Here is a 14,910-nt window from a genome sequence, read left to right as displayed (position 1 = left end):
TATTTGTAGGATGGCTTATTTTGAACATAGTGCTGTGTTACAGCTCCTAGATACCCGCAGGAAGTGCAGGGCAGTTTGGAGGCAGATTCAGTGGTAGGAGGGAGGAATTCCGTTCTTCTTGATTCTTTTTTTAAAATTTCAATAACTTTTTTAGGGAATAGATGGTGTTTGGTAACATGAGTAAGTTGTTTAGTGAGGATTTCTGAGGTTTTGGTGCACCCATCCCCCAAGCGGTGTACACTGTACCCAATGTGTAGTCTTTTATCCCTCACCCGCCTCACACCCTTTTCCTCAAGTCTGGAAAGTCCATTGTATCATCCTTATGCCTTTGCATCCTCAAAGCTTAGCTCCCACTTATGAATGATAACATATGATGTGTGATTTTCCATTCCTGAATTTCTTCACTTAGAATAATGGTCTTTGATTTCATCCAGGTTGCTGTGAATGCCATTATTTCATTCCTTTTATATATATATGTGTGTATATATACACATATACACATACACACATATGTGTATATATACACATATACACATACACACATATGTGTATATATACACATACACACATATGTGTATATATACACATACACACATACACACATATGTGTATATATACACATATACACATACACACATATGTGTATATATACACATATACACATACACACATATGTGTATATATACACATATACACATACACACATATGTGTATATATACACATATACACATACACACATATGTGTATATATACACATATACACATACACACATATGTGTATATATACACATATACACATACACACATATGTGTATATATACACATATACACATACACACATATGTGTATATATACACATATACACATACACACATATGTGTATATATACACATATACACATACACACATATGTGTATATATACACATATACACATACACACATATGTGTATATATACACATATACACATACACACATATGTGTATATATACACATATACACATACACACACATAAGTATATATACACACGCGTGTGTGTGTAAATACGTACATATACACGCGCGTGTGTGTAAATACGTACATATACACGCGCGTGTGTGTAAATACGTACATATACACGCGCGTGTGTGTAAATACGTACATATACACGCGTGTGTGTGTAAATACGTATATATACACGCGTGTGTGTGTATACGTATATATACACGCGTGTGTGTGTATACGTATATATACACGCGTGTGTGTGTGTATACGTATATATACACGCGTGTGTGTGTGTATACGTATATATACACGCGTGTGTGTGTGTATACGTATATATACACGCGTGTGTGTGTGTATACGTATATATACACGCGTGTGTGTGTGTATACGTATATATACACGCGTGTGTGTGTATACGTATATATACACGCGTGTGTGTGTGTATACGTATATATACACGCGTGTGTGTGTGTATACGTATATATACACGCGTGTGTGTGTGTATACGTATATATACACGCGTGTGTGTGTGTATACGTATATATACACGCGTGTGTGTGTGTAAATACGTATATATACACGCGTGTGTGTGTATACGTATATATACACGCGTGTGTGTGTGTATACGTATATATACACGCGTGTGTGTGTATACGTATATATACACGCGTGTGTGTGTGTATACGTATATATACACGCGTGTGTGTGTGTATACGTATATATACACGCGTGTGTGTGTGTGTATACGTATATATACACGCGTGTGTGTGTAAATACGTATATATACACGCGTGTGTGTGTAAATACGTATATATACACGCGTGTGTGTGTGTAAATACGTATATATACACGCGTGTGTGTGTGTAAATACGTATATATACACGCGTGTGTGTGTAAATACGTATATATACACGCGTGTGTGTGTAAATACGTATATATACACGCGTGTGTGTGTGTAAATACGTATATATACACGCGTGTGTGTGTGTAAATACGTATATATACACGCGTGTGTGTGTGTAAATACGTATATATACACGCGTGTGTGTGTGTAAATACGTATATATACACGCGTGTGTGTGTGTAAATACGTATATATACATGCGTGTGTGTGTGTAAATACGTATATATACATGCGTGTGTGCGTATATACGTATATATACATGCGTGTGTGTGTGTATATACGTATATATACATGCGTGTGTGTGTGTAAATACGTATATATACATGCGTGTGTGTGTGTAAATACGTATATATACATGCGTGTGTGTGTGTAAATACGTATATATACATACGTGTGTGTGTATATACGTATATATACATATATGTGTATGTGTGTATATATACATATGTGTATGTTTGTATATATGTATATATACATATGTGTATATATGTATACATATGTATACGTATATATGTAGATACGTATATATACACATATGTGTATATACGTACATATACACATATATGTGTATGTGTATGTATACATATATGTGTATATGTGTATGTATACATATATAAGTGTATATGTGTATGTATACATATATGTGTGTATATGTGTATATATACATATATACGTATATATGTGTGTATATATACATATATGCGTATATATGTGTATATATACGCATATATGTGTGTATATGTATGTATATATACACGTATATGTGTGTATATATACACACGTATATGTGTGTATATATACACACATATATGTGTATATATGTGTGTATATATACACACATATACGTGTGTATATATCTGTGTATATATACACACATATATGTGTATATATGTGTGTATATATACACACATATATTTGTATATATGTGTATACATATGTGTATATATATACACATGTGTATACATATGTATATATACATGTGTATACATATGTGTATATATATACATGTGTATACATATGTGTGTATATATACATGTGTATATATATGTGTGTATATATACATGTGTATACATATGTGTGTATATATACATGTGTATACATATGTGTGTATATATACATGTGTATACATATGTGTGTATATATACCCATGTGTATATATATGTGTGTATATATACCCATGTGTATATATATGTGTGTATATATACCCATGTGTATATATATGTGTGTATATATACCCATGTGTATATATATGTGTGTATGTATACCCATGTGTATATATGTGTGTATATATACCCATGGGTATATATATGTGTATATATATACCCATGTGTATATATATGTGTATATATATACCCATGGGTATATATATGTGTATATATATACCCATGGGTATATATATGTGTATATATATACCCATGGGTATATATATGTGTATATATATACCCATGGGTATATATATGTGTATATATATACCCATGGGTATATATATGTGTATATATATACCCATGGGTATATATATGTGTATATATATACCCATGGGTATATATATGTGTATATATATACCCATGGGTATATATATGTGTATATATATACCCATGTGTATATATATGTGTATATATATACCCATGTGTATATATATGTGTATATATATACCCATGTGTATATATATGTGTATATATATACCTATGTGTATATATATGTGTATATATATACCTATGTGTATATATATCACAATTTTCTTATCTACTTGTTGATTTATGGACATTTGGGCTGGTTCTATATTTTTTGCAATTGTGAATTGTGCTGCTATAAACATGCATGTGCAAGTATCTTTTCGTATAATGAGTTCTTTTCCTCTAGGTAGATACCCAGTAATGGACTGCTGGATCAAATGGTAGTTCTACTTTTAGTTCTTTAAGGAATCGCCACAGTGTTTTGCATAGTGACTGTAGTAGTTTACATTCCCACCAGCAGTGTAATAGTGTTCCCATTTTTACCACATCCATGCCAACATTTATTATCTTTTGATTTGTTTATTATGGCCATTCTTTTTTTTTTTTTTTTTTTTGAGACTGAGTCTTGCTCTGTCGCCCAGGCTGGAGTGCAATGGCACAATCTTGGCTCACGGCAAGCTCCGCCTCCCGGGTTCACGCCATTCTCCTGCCTCAGCCTCCCAAGTAGCTGGGACTACAGGTTCCCACCACCACGCCCGGCTAATTTTTTGTATTTTTAGTAGAGATGGGGTTTCACCGTGTTAGCAAGGATGGTCTTGATCTCCTGACCTCGTGATCCACCTGCCTCGGCCTCCCAAAGTGCTGGGATTACAGGCGTGAGCCACCGCACCCAGTCCGATTATGGCCATTTTTGCAGGAGTAAGGTGGTATCACATTGTGGTTTTGATTGGCATTTCCCTTATAATTACTGATTAAGAGCATTTTTTCATATGTTTGGTGGCCATTTGTCTATCTTCTTTCGAGAATTGTCTATTCATGTCCTTAGCCCACTTTTTGATGAATTGTTTGTTTTTTTCTTGCTGATTTGTTTGAGTTCCTTGTAGATTATTGTTATTAGTCCTTTGTCAGATTTATTGATTGCAAAATTTTTCTCCCACTTTGTGGGTTGTCTGTTTATTCTGCTGATTGTATTTTTTCTGTGCAGAAGCTTTTTAGCTTAGTAAAGTCTCATCTGTTTCTGTTTGTTTTTATTGCATTTGCTTTTGGGTTCTTGGTCATGAAGTCTTTGCTTAAGCCAATGTCTAGAAGGGTTTTTATAATGTTATCTTCTGGAATTTTTATGGTTTCAGGTTTTAGATTTAAGTCTTTGGTCCATCTTGAATTGATTTTCATATAAGGTGGGAGATGAGGACCCAGTTTCCTTCTTCTACATGTGGCTTGCCAACTATCCCAGCACTATTTGTTGAATAGGGTATCCTTTTCCCAATTTTTTGGTGGCTTTGTGAAAGATTAGTGGGCTGTAAATATCTGGCTTTATCGTTGGGTTCTCTATTTTGTTCCATTGGTTTATGTGTCTATTTTTATAACAGTATCATGCTGTTTTGCTGACTATAGCCTTGTAGAATAAAGTCAGGTAATGTGATACTTCAAGGTTTGTTCTCTTTGCTGAGTCTTGCTTTGGCTCTGTGGGCTCTTTCTTGGTTCCATATGAATTTTAGGATTGGTTTTTCTAGTTCTGTGAAGAATAACGGTGATATTTTGATGGAAATTGCATAAATTTGTAGATTGCTTTTGGCAATACGGTCGTTTTCACCATATTGATTCTACCCATCCATGAGCATGGGATGTGTTTCCATTTGTTTCTGTCATCTATGATTTCTTTCAGCAGTGTTTTGTAGTTTTCCTTATAGAGGTCTTTCACCTCCTTGTTAGGTATATGCCTAAGTATTTCATTTTATTTTATGCAGCTATTGTGAAAGGGATTGAGTTGTCGATCTGAGTCTCAGCTTGGTTGCTGTTGCTGTATAGCATAGCTACTGATTTGTGTACATTAATTTTGTATCCTGAAACTTTACTGAATTTTAAAAAATCAGATCTAGGTGCTTTTTGAAAGAGTCTTTAGGGTTTTCTAGGTATGCGGTCATGTAATCAGCAAACAGAGATAGTTTGATTTCCTCTTTATTGATTTGGATGTCCTTTATTTCTTTCTCTTGTCTAATTGCTCTGAGTAGGACTTCCAGTACTATGTTGAATAGAGGTGGTGAGAGTGGGCATCCTTGTTTTGTTCCAGGGTTCAGGAAGAATGCTTTTAACGTTTCCTCATTTAGCATTATGTTGGCTGTGGGTTTGTCATAGATGGCTTTTATTACATTAAGGTATGTCCCTTCTATATTGATTTTGCTGAAGGTTTTCAGCAAAAAGTGTTGCTGGATTTTGTCAAATGCTTTTTCTGTGTCTATTGAGATGATTATGTTATTTGTTTTAAATTCTGTTTCTGTTTATGTGTTTATAAATTCTATTTATTGACTTGCAGATGTTGAACCATCCCTGCATCCCTGGCATGAAACCCACTTGATCATGGTGAATTATCTTTTTGATATGCTGTTGGATTCCGTTAGCTAGTTTTTTTTTTAACTTTTGCATCTATATACATCAGGGATATTGGCCTGTAGGTTTCTTTTTTGGTTATGTCCTTTCTTGGCTTTGGAATTAGGGTGATACTGGCTTCACAGAATGATTTTGGGAGGATTCCCTCTTTCTCTATCTTGTGGAATAGTGTCAATAGGATTGGTACCAATTATTCTTTGAATGTCTGATAGAATTCAGCAGTGAATCTGTCTGGTCCTGGACATTTTTTTTATTGGCAATTTTTAAATTACCATTTCAATCTCACTTCTTGCTGTTGGTCTGTTCAGAGTTTCTATTTCTTCCTGGTTTAATCTAGGAGAGTTACATATTTCCAGGAATTTATCCATCTCCTCTAGGTTTTCTAGTTTATGCACTTAAAGGTATTCATAAGACTCTTGAATGATCTTTTGTGTATCTGTGGAATCAGTTGTAATATCTCCCATTTTGTTTCTAGTTGAGCTTATTTGGATCTTCTCTTTTTTTTTTTTTGGTTAGTCTTGCCAGTAGTCTATCAATTTTTTTTTTATCTTTTCAAAGAAACAGTTTTTTGTTTCATTTATCTTTTGTATTTTTTGTTTGTTTCAATTTTATTTAGTTCTGCTCTGATCTTTGTTATTTATTTTCTTCTGCTGGGCTTGGGTATGGCTTGTTCTTGTTTTTCTACTTCCTTGAGGTGTGACCTTAGGTTGTCTATTTGTGCTCTTTCAGACTTTTTTATGTAAGCACTTAATTCTATGAATTTTCCTCCTAGCACAACCTTTGCTGTATCCCAGAGGTTTTGATAGGTTGTGTCACTATTATCATTCAGTTAAAAGAATTTTTTAATTTCCACCTTGATTTCATTGTTGACCCAACAATCATTTAGGAGCAGTTTGTTTAATTTCCATGTATGTGCATGGTGTTGAGGGTTCATTTTGGAGTTGATTTCCAATTTTATTCCACTGTGGTCTGAGTGAGTACTTGATATAATTTCAATTTTCTTGAATTTGTTGAGATTTGTTTTGTGGCCCATAATATGGTTTATCTTGGAGAATGTTCCATGTGCTGATGAATAAAATGTATATTCTGCAGTTGTTGGGTAGAATGTTCTGTAAATATCTGTTAAGTATGTTTATTGTACAGTATAGTTTAAATCCATTGTTTCTTTGTTGGCTTTCTGTCTTTATGACCTGTCTAGTACTGTCAGTGGAATATGGAAGTCCCCACTATTATTGTATTGCTGCCTATCTCATTTCCTAGGTCTACTAGTATTTGTTTTATTAATTTGGGAGTTCCAGTGTTAGGTGCATATATATTAAGGATTGTGATATTTTCCTGTTGGACATATCCTTTTATTATATAACATCTGTCTTTGTCTGTTTAAACTGCTTCTGCCTTAGTGTTTGTTTTTTTTTTTTGGATATAAGAATAGCTACCCCTTGTTGCTTTTGGTGTCCATTTGCATAGAATAAGGTAAAGGTAAATCCCTTTACCTTAAGTTTATGTGAATCCTTATGTTTTAGGTGAGTCTCTTGAAGACAGCAGATACTTGTTTGGTGTATTCTTATTCATTCTGCCATTCTGTATCTTTTAAGTGGAACATTTAGGACATTTACATTCAACATTAGTATTGAGATGTGAGGTACTATTCTATTCATCATGCTATTTGTTGCCTGAATATCTTGTGTTTTTTTCTTTAATTTTTATTGTTTTTTTTTTGTAGGTTCTGTGAGATTTACACTTTGAGGAGGTTCTATTTTGGTGTATTTTGAGAATTTGTTTCAAGATTTAGAGCTCCTTTGAGCAGTTCTTGTAGTTCTAGCTTGTAGTGGTTAATTCTCTCAGCATTTGTTTGTCTAAATAAGAGTATATTTTCTTCATAAATGAAGCTTAGTTTCACTGCATACAGAATTCTTGTATGCAGCTGATAATTGTTCTGTTTAGGAGGCTGAAGATAGGGACCCAATCCCTTTTAGCTTGTAAGGTTTCTGCTGAGAAATCTGCTGCTAACCTGATAGGTTTTCCTTTATAGGTTATCTAATTAGTGCTTTTAACTCATGGCTGTTAAGATTCTTTCCTTTGTCTTGACTTTAGATAACCTGATGACTATGCCTAGGTGATGATATTTTTGTGATAAATTTCCCAGATTTTCTTTGAGCTTCTTGTACTTGGATGTCTAGATCTCTAACAAGGTCATGGAAGTTTTCCTTGATTATTCCCTCAAATATGTTTTCCAAACTTTTACATTTCTCTTTTTCCAAGGGAACACCCAGTATTCTCAGGTTTGGTCATTTAACATAACCCCAGACTTCTTGGAGGCTTTGTTCATTTTTTAAATTTTTTTTTGTTTTTTGTCTTTGTTGGATTAGGTTAATTTAAAAACCTTGTCTTTGAGCTCTGACATTCTTTCTTCTGCTTGTTTGATTCTATTGCTGAGAGTTTCCAGTGCATTTTACATTTCTCTAAGTGTGTCCTTCACTTCTAGATGTTGTGATTGCTTTTTATTTATGCTGTCTATTACACTGATGATTTTTCCCTTCATATCTTGTATTACTGTTTTGATTTCATTAAGTTGGATTTCACCTTTCTCTGATTCCTCCTTGATTAGCTTAATAATTGACCGTCTGAATTCTTTTTCTGGCAATTCAGGGATTTCATCTTGGTTTGGATCTATTGCTGGTGAACTAGTGTGATCTTTTGGGGGTGTTAAAGAACCTTGTTTTGTCATATTACCAGAATTGTTTTTCTGGTTCCTTCTCATTTGGGTAGGCTGTGTCAGAGGAAATATTTGGGGCTCAAGGGATGCTGTTCAGATTCTTCTGTCCCATGGGGTGCTCTTTTGATGTAGTGCTCTCCTCCTTTCCCTGGGGATGTGGCTTCCTGAGAGCCAAACTGGAATGATTGTTATTTTTCTTCTGGATCTAGCCACCCAGCAGAGTTGCCAGGCTCTGGCCTGGTACTAGGATTGTCTACACAGAGTCCTATGATGTGAACCATCTTTAAGTCTCACAGCTGTAGACACCAGCACCTGCTCTGGTGGAGGTGGCAGAGGAGTGAAACAGAGTCTGTGAGGGTTCTTAGTTGTAGTTTTGTTTATTGCAGTAGTTTTGTGTTGGTTGGCCTCCAGTCAGGAGGTGTCACTTTCAAGAGGGCATCAGCTGAGGTAGTAGAGGGAGCATCAGGCGGTAGGTGGGGCCCTAGAGCTCCCAAGAGGTTAAGTCCTTTCTCTTGGGCTATCAGGGCAGGTAGATAAAGACCATCAGGTGGGGGCAGGGTTAAGCAGGTCTAATTTCAGACTCTCCTTGGGCGGGTCTTACTGCAGTTACTGCGGGGGAGGGGGGTGTGGTTCTCAGGCCAGTGGAATTCTGCCCCCAGGGGGATTATGGCTGCCTCTGCCGTGTCATGCAGGCCGCCAGGGAAATGGGTGAAAGCTGGCAGTTATAGGCCTCACTTAGCCCAAAAGGCTGGTTTCACTTTCACTGTGCTCCCTCAACAGCACCAAGTTTATTTCCAGGCAGTGGGTGAGCAGGGCTGAAAAGCTGCTCCAGGCTACCAGCCTCACAGCTGAGAAAGCAAGCAGGGCTTTTAGATTTCACCTCTCCCCACCTACCATGGCTTCTGTGCTGTGATTGCACTCCTGATTCAACCCCTCCCCTGATTTCTGTCGGGGAAACTTTGCATTCGGTCAAAATTGTTACAAAGTTCAGCTGGAAGTTTCCTTCCCTGTGTGGTTTCTTTCCGGCTCCTCTGGCAGCCCTCCCCAAGGACTTCTGTAAGACAAAGTCGGAAGTGACTTCCTTGGGGACCGAGAGCCCACAGGTGTCTTCCTACTGCTTCTTCTACCCCTGTATTTCACTTAGCTCTCTAAATTTGTCTCAGCTCCAGGTAAGGTCAAATCCTTTTCCCGTGATCTGGAACTTCAGGTTCCCCAGTGAGAACGTGCGTTTGGGGGCAGACAATCCCCCTTTCACACACTGGGCACTCATAGTTTTTTGGCTGTCTCCAGGCGCCCTGCAGGAGCAATCTGCTTCCTTCAAAGAGTCTGTGGGTTATCTCAGCTTTCCTGTTCTTCTTGATTTTTGAATGTGTAAGGGTAACTCTAGAATTTTTCTCATCTTTGAATAGAGGATATGAAATTTTCTCTCCATGGTCTAGGGAGAGTTATGGCTCCAGGAAAGAAGAGAAAATGTATTATATTTCCCACTTCTCTTCTATCTTGGCAGGAAGGCAGGGATTTCAACCTGGGCAACAAGTCCACAGGACATGAGATTTCTGAAGGTGAGTCACGTAGAACATTGACTGGGTTGAACTCAGGTCTGGACAACAATTAAGTACTGTAAATCTCTTGGAGGATATAGGCTTATTTCTTAAGTTATTATTACATATAAATGATAATATATATGTAAAAAATATATAAATAATGATAATATATATCATTTATATGTAAATGATAAAATAAAAAATATATTTTATGAAATAAAAGATATATCTTTGATAAAATAAAATAAATGTAAATGATAAAATGAAATATATCTTTCAACCTAAAATTGCAATATATATAGTTGACCCTTGAGCAACACAGGTTTGAACTTCATAGGTCCACTTATAAGTGGATTCTTTTTCCATAAACGCATTGAAAAATTTTTTGGAGATTTTGACAATTAAAAAACACACACAAACAAACTGCAAAGCATAGCAATACAGAAAAAATCATGAAAAAGTATGTCATAAATGCATAAAATATATGTGGACAGTAGTCTATTTTATCACTTACTACCATAATATACACAAATCTATTATAAAAAGTTAACATTTATCAAAACTTACATACACAAACACAGACTGTATATGGTGCCATTTGTACTTGAGAGAAATGTAAACAAATAAAAAGATGTAGTATTAAATCATAACTTCATAAAATTAACTGTAGTGCATACTATACTACTGTAATAGTTTTATAGCCACCTCTTGTTGCTGTTGTGGTGAGCTCAAGTGTTACAAGTATCCACTTAAAATGCCACCTAATGCTAATCATCTCTTCGTAAGCAGTTTGTCTCTCCAGTAAATTGTGTATCACAGTAAAAAGCTGTCTCTCAAGTTTCTTGTTTATTTTTCATCATGTTTAGTACAATATAATACACCTTGAATAACACCATGGGACTCACATGAAGTGTGACTAGTGATGCTGGAAGTGCTTCCAAGAAGCAGAGAAAAGTTTTGACATTACAAGCAAAAGCTCAGTTGCTTGATAAGTCCCATAGCTTGAGGATGTCAGATGCAGTTGCCCACCATTTCAGATAGGCAATTCATCTTGTAAACAGACGACATAAACTTACAGTATTGATAAATACAATCCACTACTGCAAATTTATTTTCATATCCTTATGATTTTCTTAATAACGTTTTATTTTTCCTATCTTACTTTGTTGTAAAAATACAGTAGGTAGTATATATAACATACAAAATATGTGTTAATCAACTGTTTATATTATCGGTAAGCCTTCCAGTCAACAGTAATCTATTAGTAGTTAAGTTTTGGGGGAGTCAAAATTATATACACATTTTTGACTGCACAGGGGTCAGTGACCCTAACCTCTATGTTGTTCAAGAGCCAACTGTATATTTCTTTCTGTTATCTCTCTATAGTGAAATGCCTTTCAGTGGAGAAAATAAATAAGTATGTATATACACTGGGAAATTTATCTATACACATAGAGAGAAGTGTTTTACTAATGAGATATTCAATACTACCCAAGTTAACTCTCATATACTACTTCTTGTAATTTTTCCTTGCTTTTTCTACTTCCAGGTGTGTGGGATACATCATGGTTACATAAAAATCCTTTCACTATAGTTCCTACTTCCCTATCTTCAAAATGATTCCCTGAAGACTTCCGCCATGACGGTCTAAAGCCTAACCTCTGAACTGTGGATGGAAAATTGAACTCCTTGATGTGATCTCTGCACATCATGCAACCCTAAACCTAAATATTCTCTGTGTGGGAGCCCCATTATGTTCCTTTTTAGTCTAATACATTTTAAGTCATCTTAAAAAATTATATTTTGTTTTCTTTTATATGGTCGATTTTACCTTGTTTTCTTTGACTATTACTTGTTGTCTTGTATGAGATTCTACTGGTCTCAAGGCTTAAACCTCACAATCTTCAGGGTCTGATGGATTTCTCTCTATTTTCTAAGTTCCCTGGGATATGTTTGATGAGTTTTTGTGGCAGAGAAGCAGATAAAGGAGAAAGGTGATGTCTATACTACTTCCTTTTTCTCCCCAGCCACAAATGCCAGAGTCTATAGAGACCCTGAGAAGCAAGCTCTGTGCAGAGTCACTTCTAAGAAATACCAGGATAAAATGTAGGTGAGAGACATTTGTGTGAAAAAAGGGATGAGAGAGAGGAGGAAGGATTGAGAAAACTTTCAAGGCAGAAAGGGACCTATATCTTCTAATTTGGCAAAATGGGAGAGGTAGGTAGGAGATGGGAATGCTTTCTTATCTATCTTGCCTTTTGGATGGAGATTAATAACACAACCCAGGAGAAAGTGATACTTAGGAAGCCCAAATGACTGAAAACAGCCCTGGAGTATACCATTTGGACAAGTTGGGGTGAAGGAGACCTAGTTATTGTAATACATAGGTAGAGATTGTGGTTGTGAGACTGTTGGGTGATTAACTCATAGATGTTCCAAAGTCATCTGTCAGCTAAAATAGCTGTCATTAGGAATGCTTGAAAGGTTTCAAAGAATACTTCAGTAGCAATGAGCATACCTAGGACCTAGATCTGGGCTTCTAAATCTCATTCTCCACTAAAAGAATCTGGGTCTCCTTGCAAAAGTGGCTGATTCCAGGTCCAGGGCATGAAAAGTACAAAGTGAACTTGGAACATTTCTGTGCCACAAAGCAAGAAAGTGGTCAAAGAATAAAGGGGACATGTTGCAAAGGACTCAGGAGCCTGCTTAAAGAGGCTTCCATTACCTACATTTGAGATAATCTATCATCATGACTATTGATGATAATGGAATATAACCCAGATAACAAAATAAAAATCTGTAAGTCCATACTAATGTAAGTAAATAAATGAGGAAATAAATGATGGAGAAGTGAACTCTCTTCCTTATAGTAGAATGCCAAAGAATAAAGATAGAGAAAATGATGGACTTGGAAAATCACCATTTGGCAGTCCCTATAGTAATAATTGTTTCAGGTAAAAATAAACGGATTTGAAAATCAGAGTATGATGAAAACCAGGATACTTATTATACATTGTCTCAAAGTATATCTCTACAACATATTTATTAATTTCAAAGAAAAAACTTTCTTTACATCGGATAAACCTGATAGAAATCACCTCGACCATATGATCAAAGTTCACATCACCAATAATGGGACACATAGACATCATGTGCTTCCTGAGAAGGACGTAACAACATTTCTATGATATTTCTGTCAAAAATGCATAATCTGAATCTAATCATGAAGGGGTAATCAGACTAACCCAAATCAAAGGTTTGTCTACACAATAACTAGTTTGAATTATTCAAATACTGAGATCATGAAATAAAAGAAAGAATGAACTGTTTCAGATTAAAGAAGACCAAACAGACATGACAACCAAATGTAACTTGTGATTCTGGATTTATCCCTGGACAATGTAAAGCACATTAGTGGGGCAACTGGCAAAATCTGCATATGTAATTTGTCTACAAATTGTCCACAAATTGGATAATAGTTTTGGTATTGGTAATGGTAATGATATTATATCAGTGTTAATTGTCTGATTTTGGTAATTGCACTGTGATTATTGAAGAGAATATCATGGTGTTTAGAAACTACAACTGCAGTATGTAAAGCTAAAGAAATATTCTGTCTGAAATTTGCTCTCTGGGACCTATATCTTCTAATTTGGTGAAATAGGTAGGAGAGGTCTGTAGGAGGAATTTGTTTTAGGAAACAAATTGTATATCTTTGTATATGTGAATGACAAAGAAAGTGTGATAAAATGATAATACTAGAGGAATATTTGAGATGTACATGGAAATTCTTTATATTATTATTACAACTTTCCTGGAAGTATAAAATTATTCCAAAGTTAAAAATTGCCCCATGTCTTAGTCTGTTTTCTGTCGCTATAGCAGAGTACCACACACTGGGTAATTTACAAATAATAGAAGTTTATTTGACTCATAGTTCTGGAGGCTGGAAAGTCCAAGATCAAGGGGCAGCATCTGGTGAAGGCTTTCTTGCTGTGTCATAACATGGTGGAAAGCATCACATGGAGAGGAAGGACAGGGGAGGGTTAAAGCATGCATGAGACAGAGAGAAAAGGAAGACTGAGCTTCTGAGTTAGCTAACTCACTTTGTCAATAATAGCATTAATCCATTGTGGGCTTCGCCCTCATGGCCTAGTCACCTCTTAAAGATCCCACTTCTTAATGTCATCACAATGGCAATTAAAGTTCAACAGGAGTTTTAAAGGGAACATTCAAACCATAGCACCTTATAAAGACTTTACAGAGGCAGGTTTAAAAGTATGTGTCAGCTTTGAGGTAAGATAGTTTTGCGTGAGTTTGGGCAGGAGAATATGGGGACAGGTTAAGCTTTGGAGCCTTGCCTCCTGGAGAAAATTACATTATATTTATTTTGTAATCAAAAGCCAAATGAGTTTTTAAAAGAGTAAAATTTACCCTTCAAGTTTAACAACAACAAAAATATCAGGTTTAACAATGTGAATATAGGATGAAAATGATTTTGAAATGTAAAAACAGTTAGAAGGCATATCTGTGTTCAAAGTGAGTTCTAATACTAGAAACCAGATGTATGCATCCTCTTACTGCCATTACTATGATGTTGTCTAAGGCCTGGAGAGTCAGAACGAGGGATACACAGAATTAAATCAAACGTCATTTAAATATCTATAAGATTTGTCATGGGAACCTACAGCAAGACTCTG

At 35.6% G+C, this 14,910-nt stretch overlaps 1 protein-coding gene across 1 annotated transcript; it reads left to right on the top strand.

Moving 5' to 3' along the window:
• Positions 1-486: 486 nt before the first annotated feature.
• On the top strand, positions 487-3,014 carry LOC134758254 (putative uncharacterized protein FLJ46204; the record flags this gene model as incomplete). Its single annotated transcript, XM_063705128.1, has 3 exons — positions 487-612; positions 661-848; positions 2,645-3,014. Coding segments are annotated over 3 exons (684 nt in total), but the record flags the coding sequence as incomplete, so codon positions are not given.
• Positions 3,015-14,910: the final 11,896 nt, after the last annotated feature.

This window comes from Gorilla gorilla, chromosome 3 (assembly GCF_029281585.2).
Source record: "Gorilla gorilla gorilla isolate KB3781 chromosome 3, NHGRI_mGorGor1-v2.1_pri, whole genome shotgun sequence".
Lineage (NCBI taxonomy): Eukaryota > Metazoa > Chordata > Mammalia > Primates > Hominidae > Gorilla > Gorilla gorilla.
This window is presented reverse-complemented; position numbering and strand designations above follow the sequence as displayed.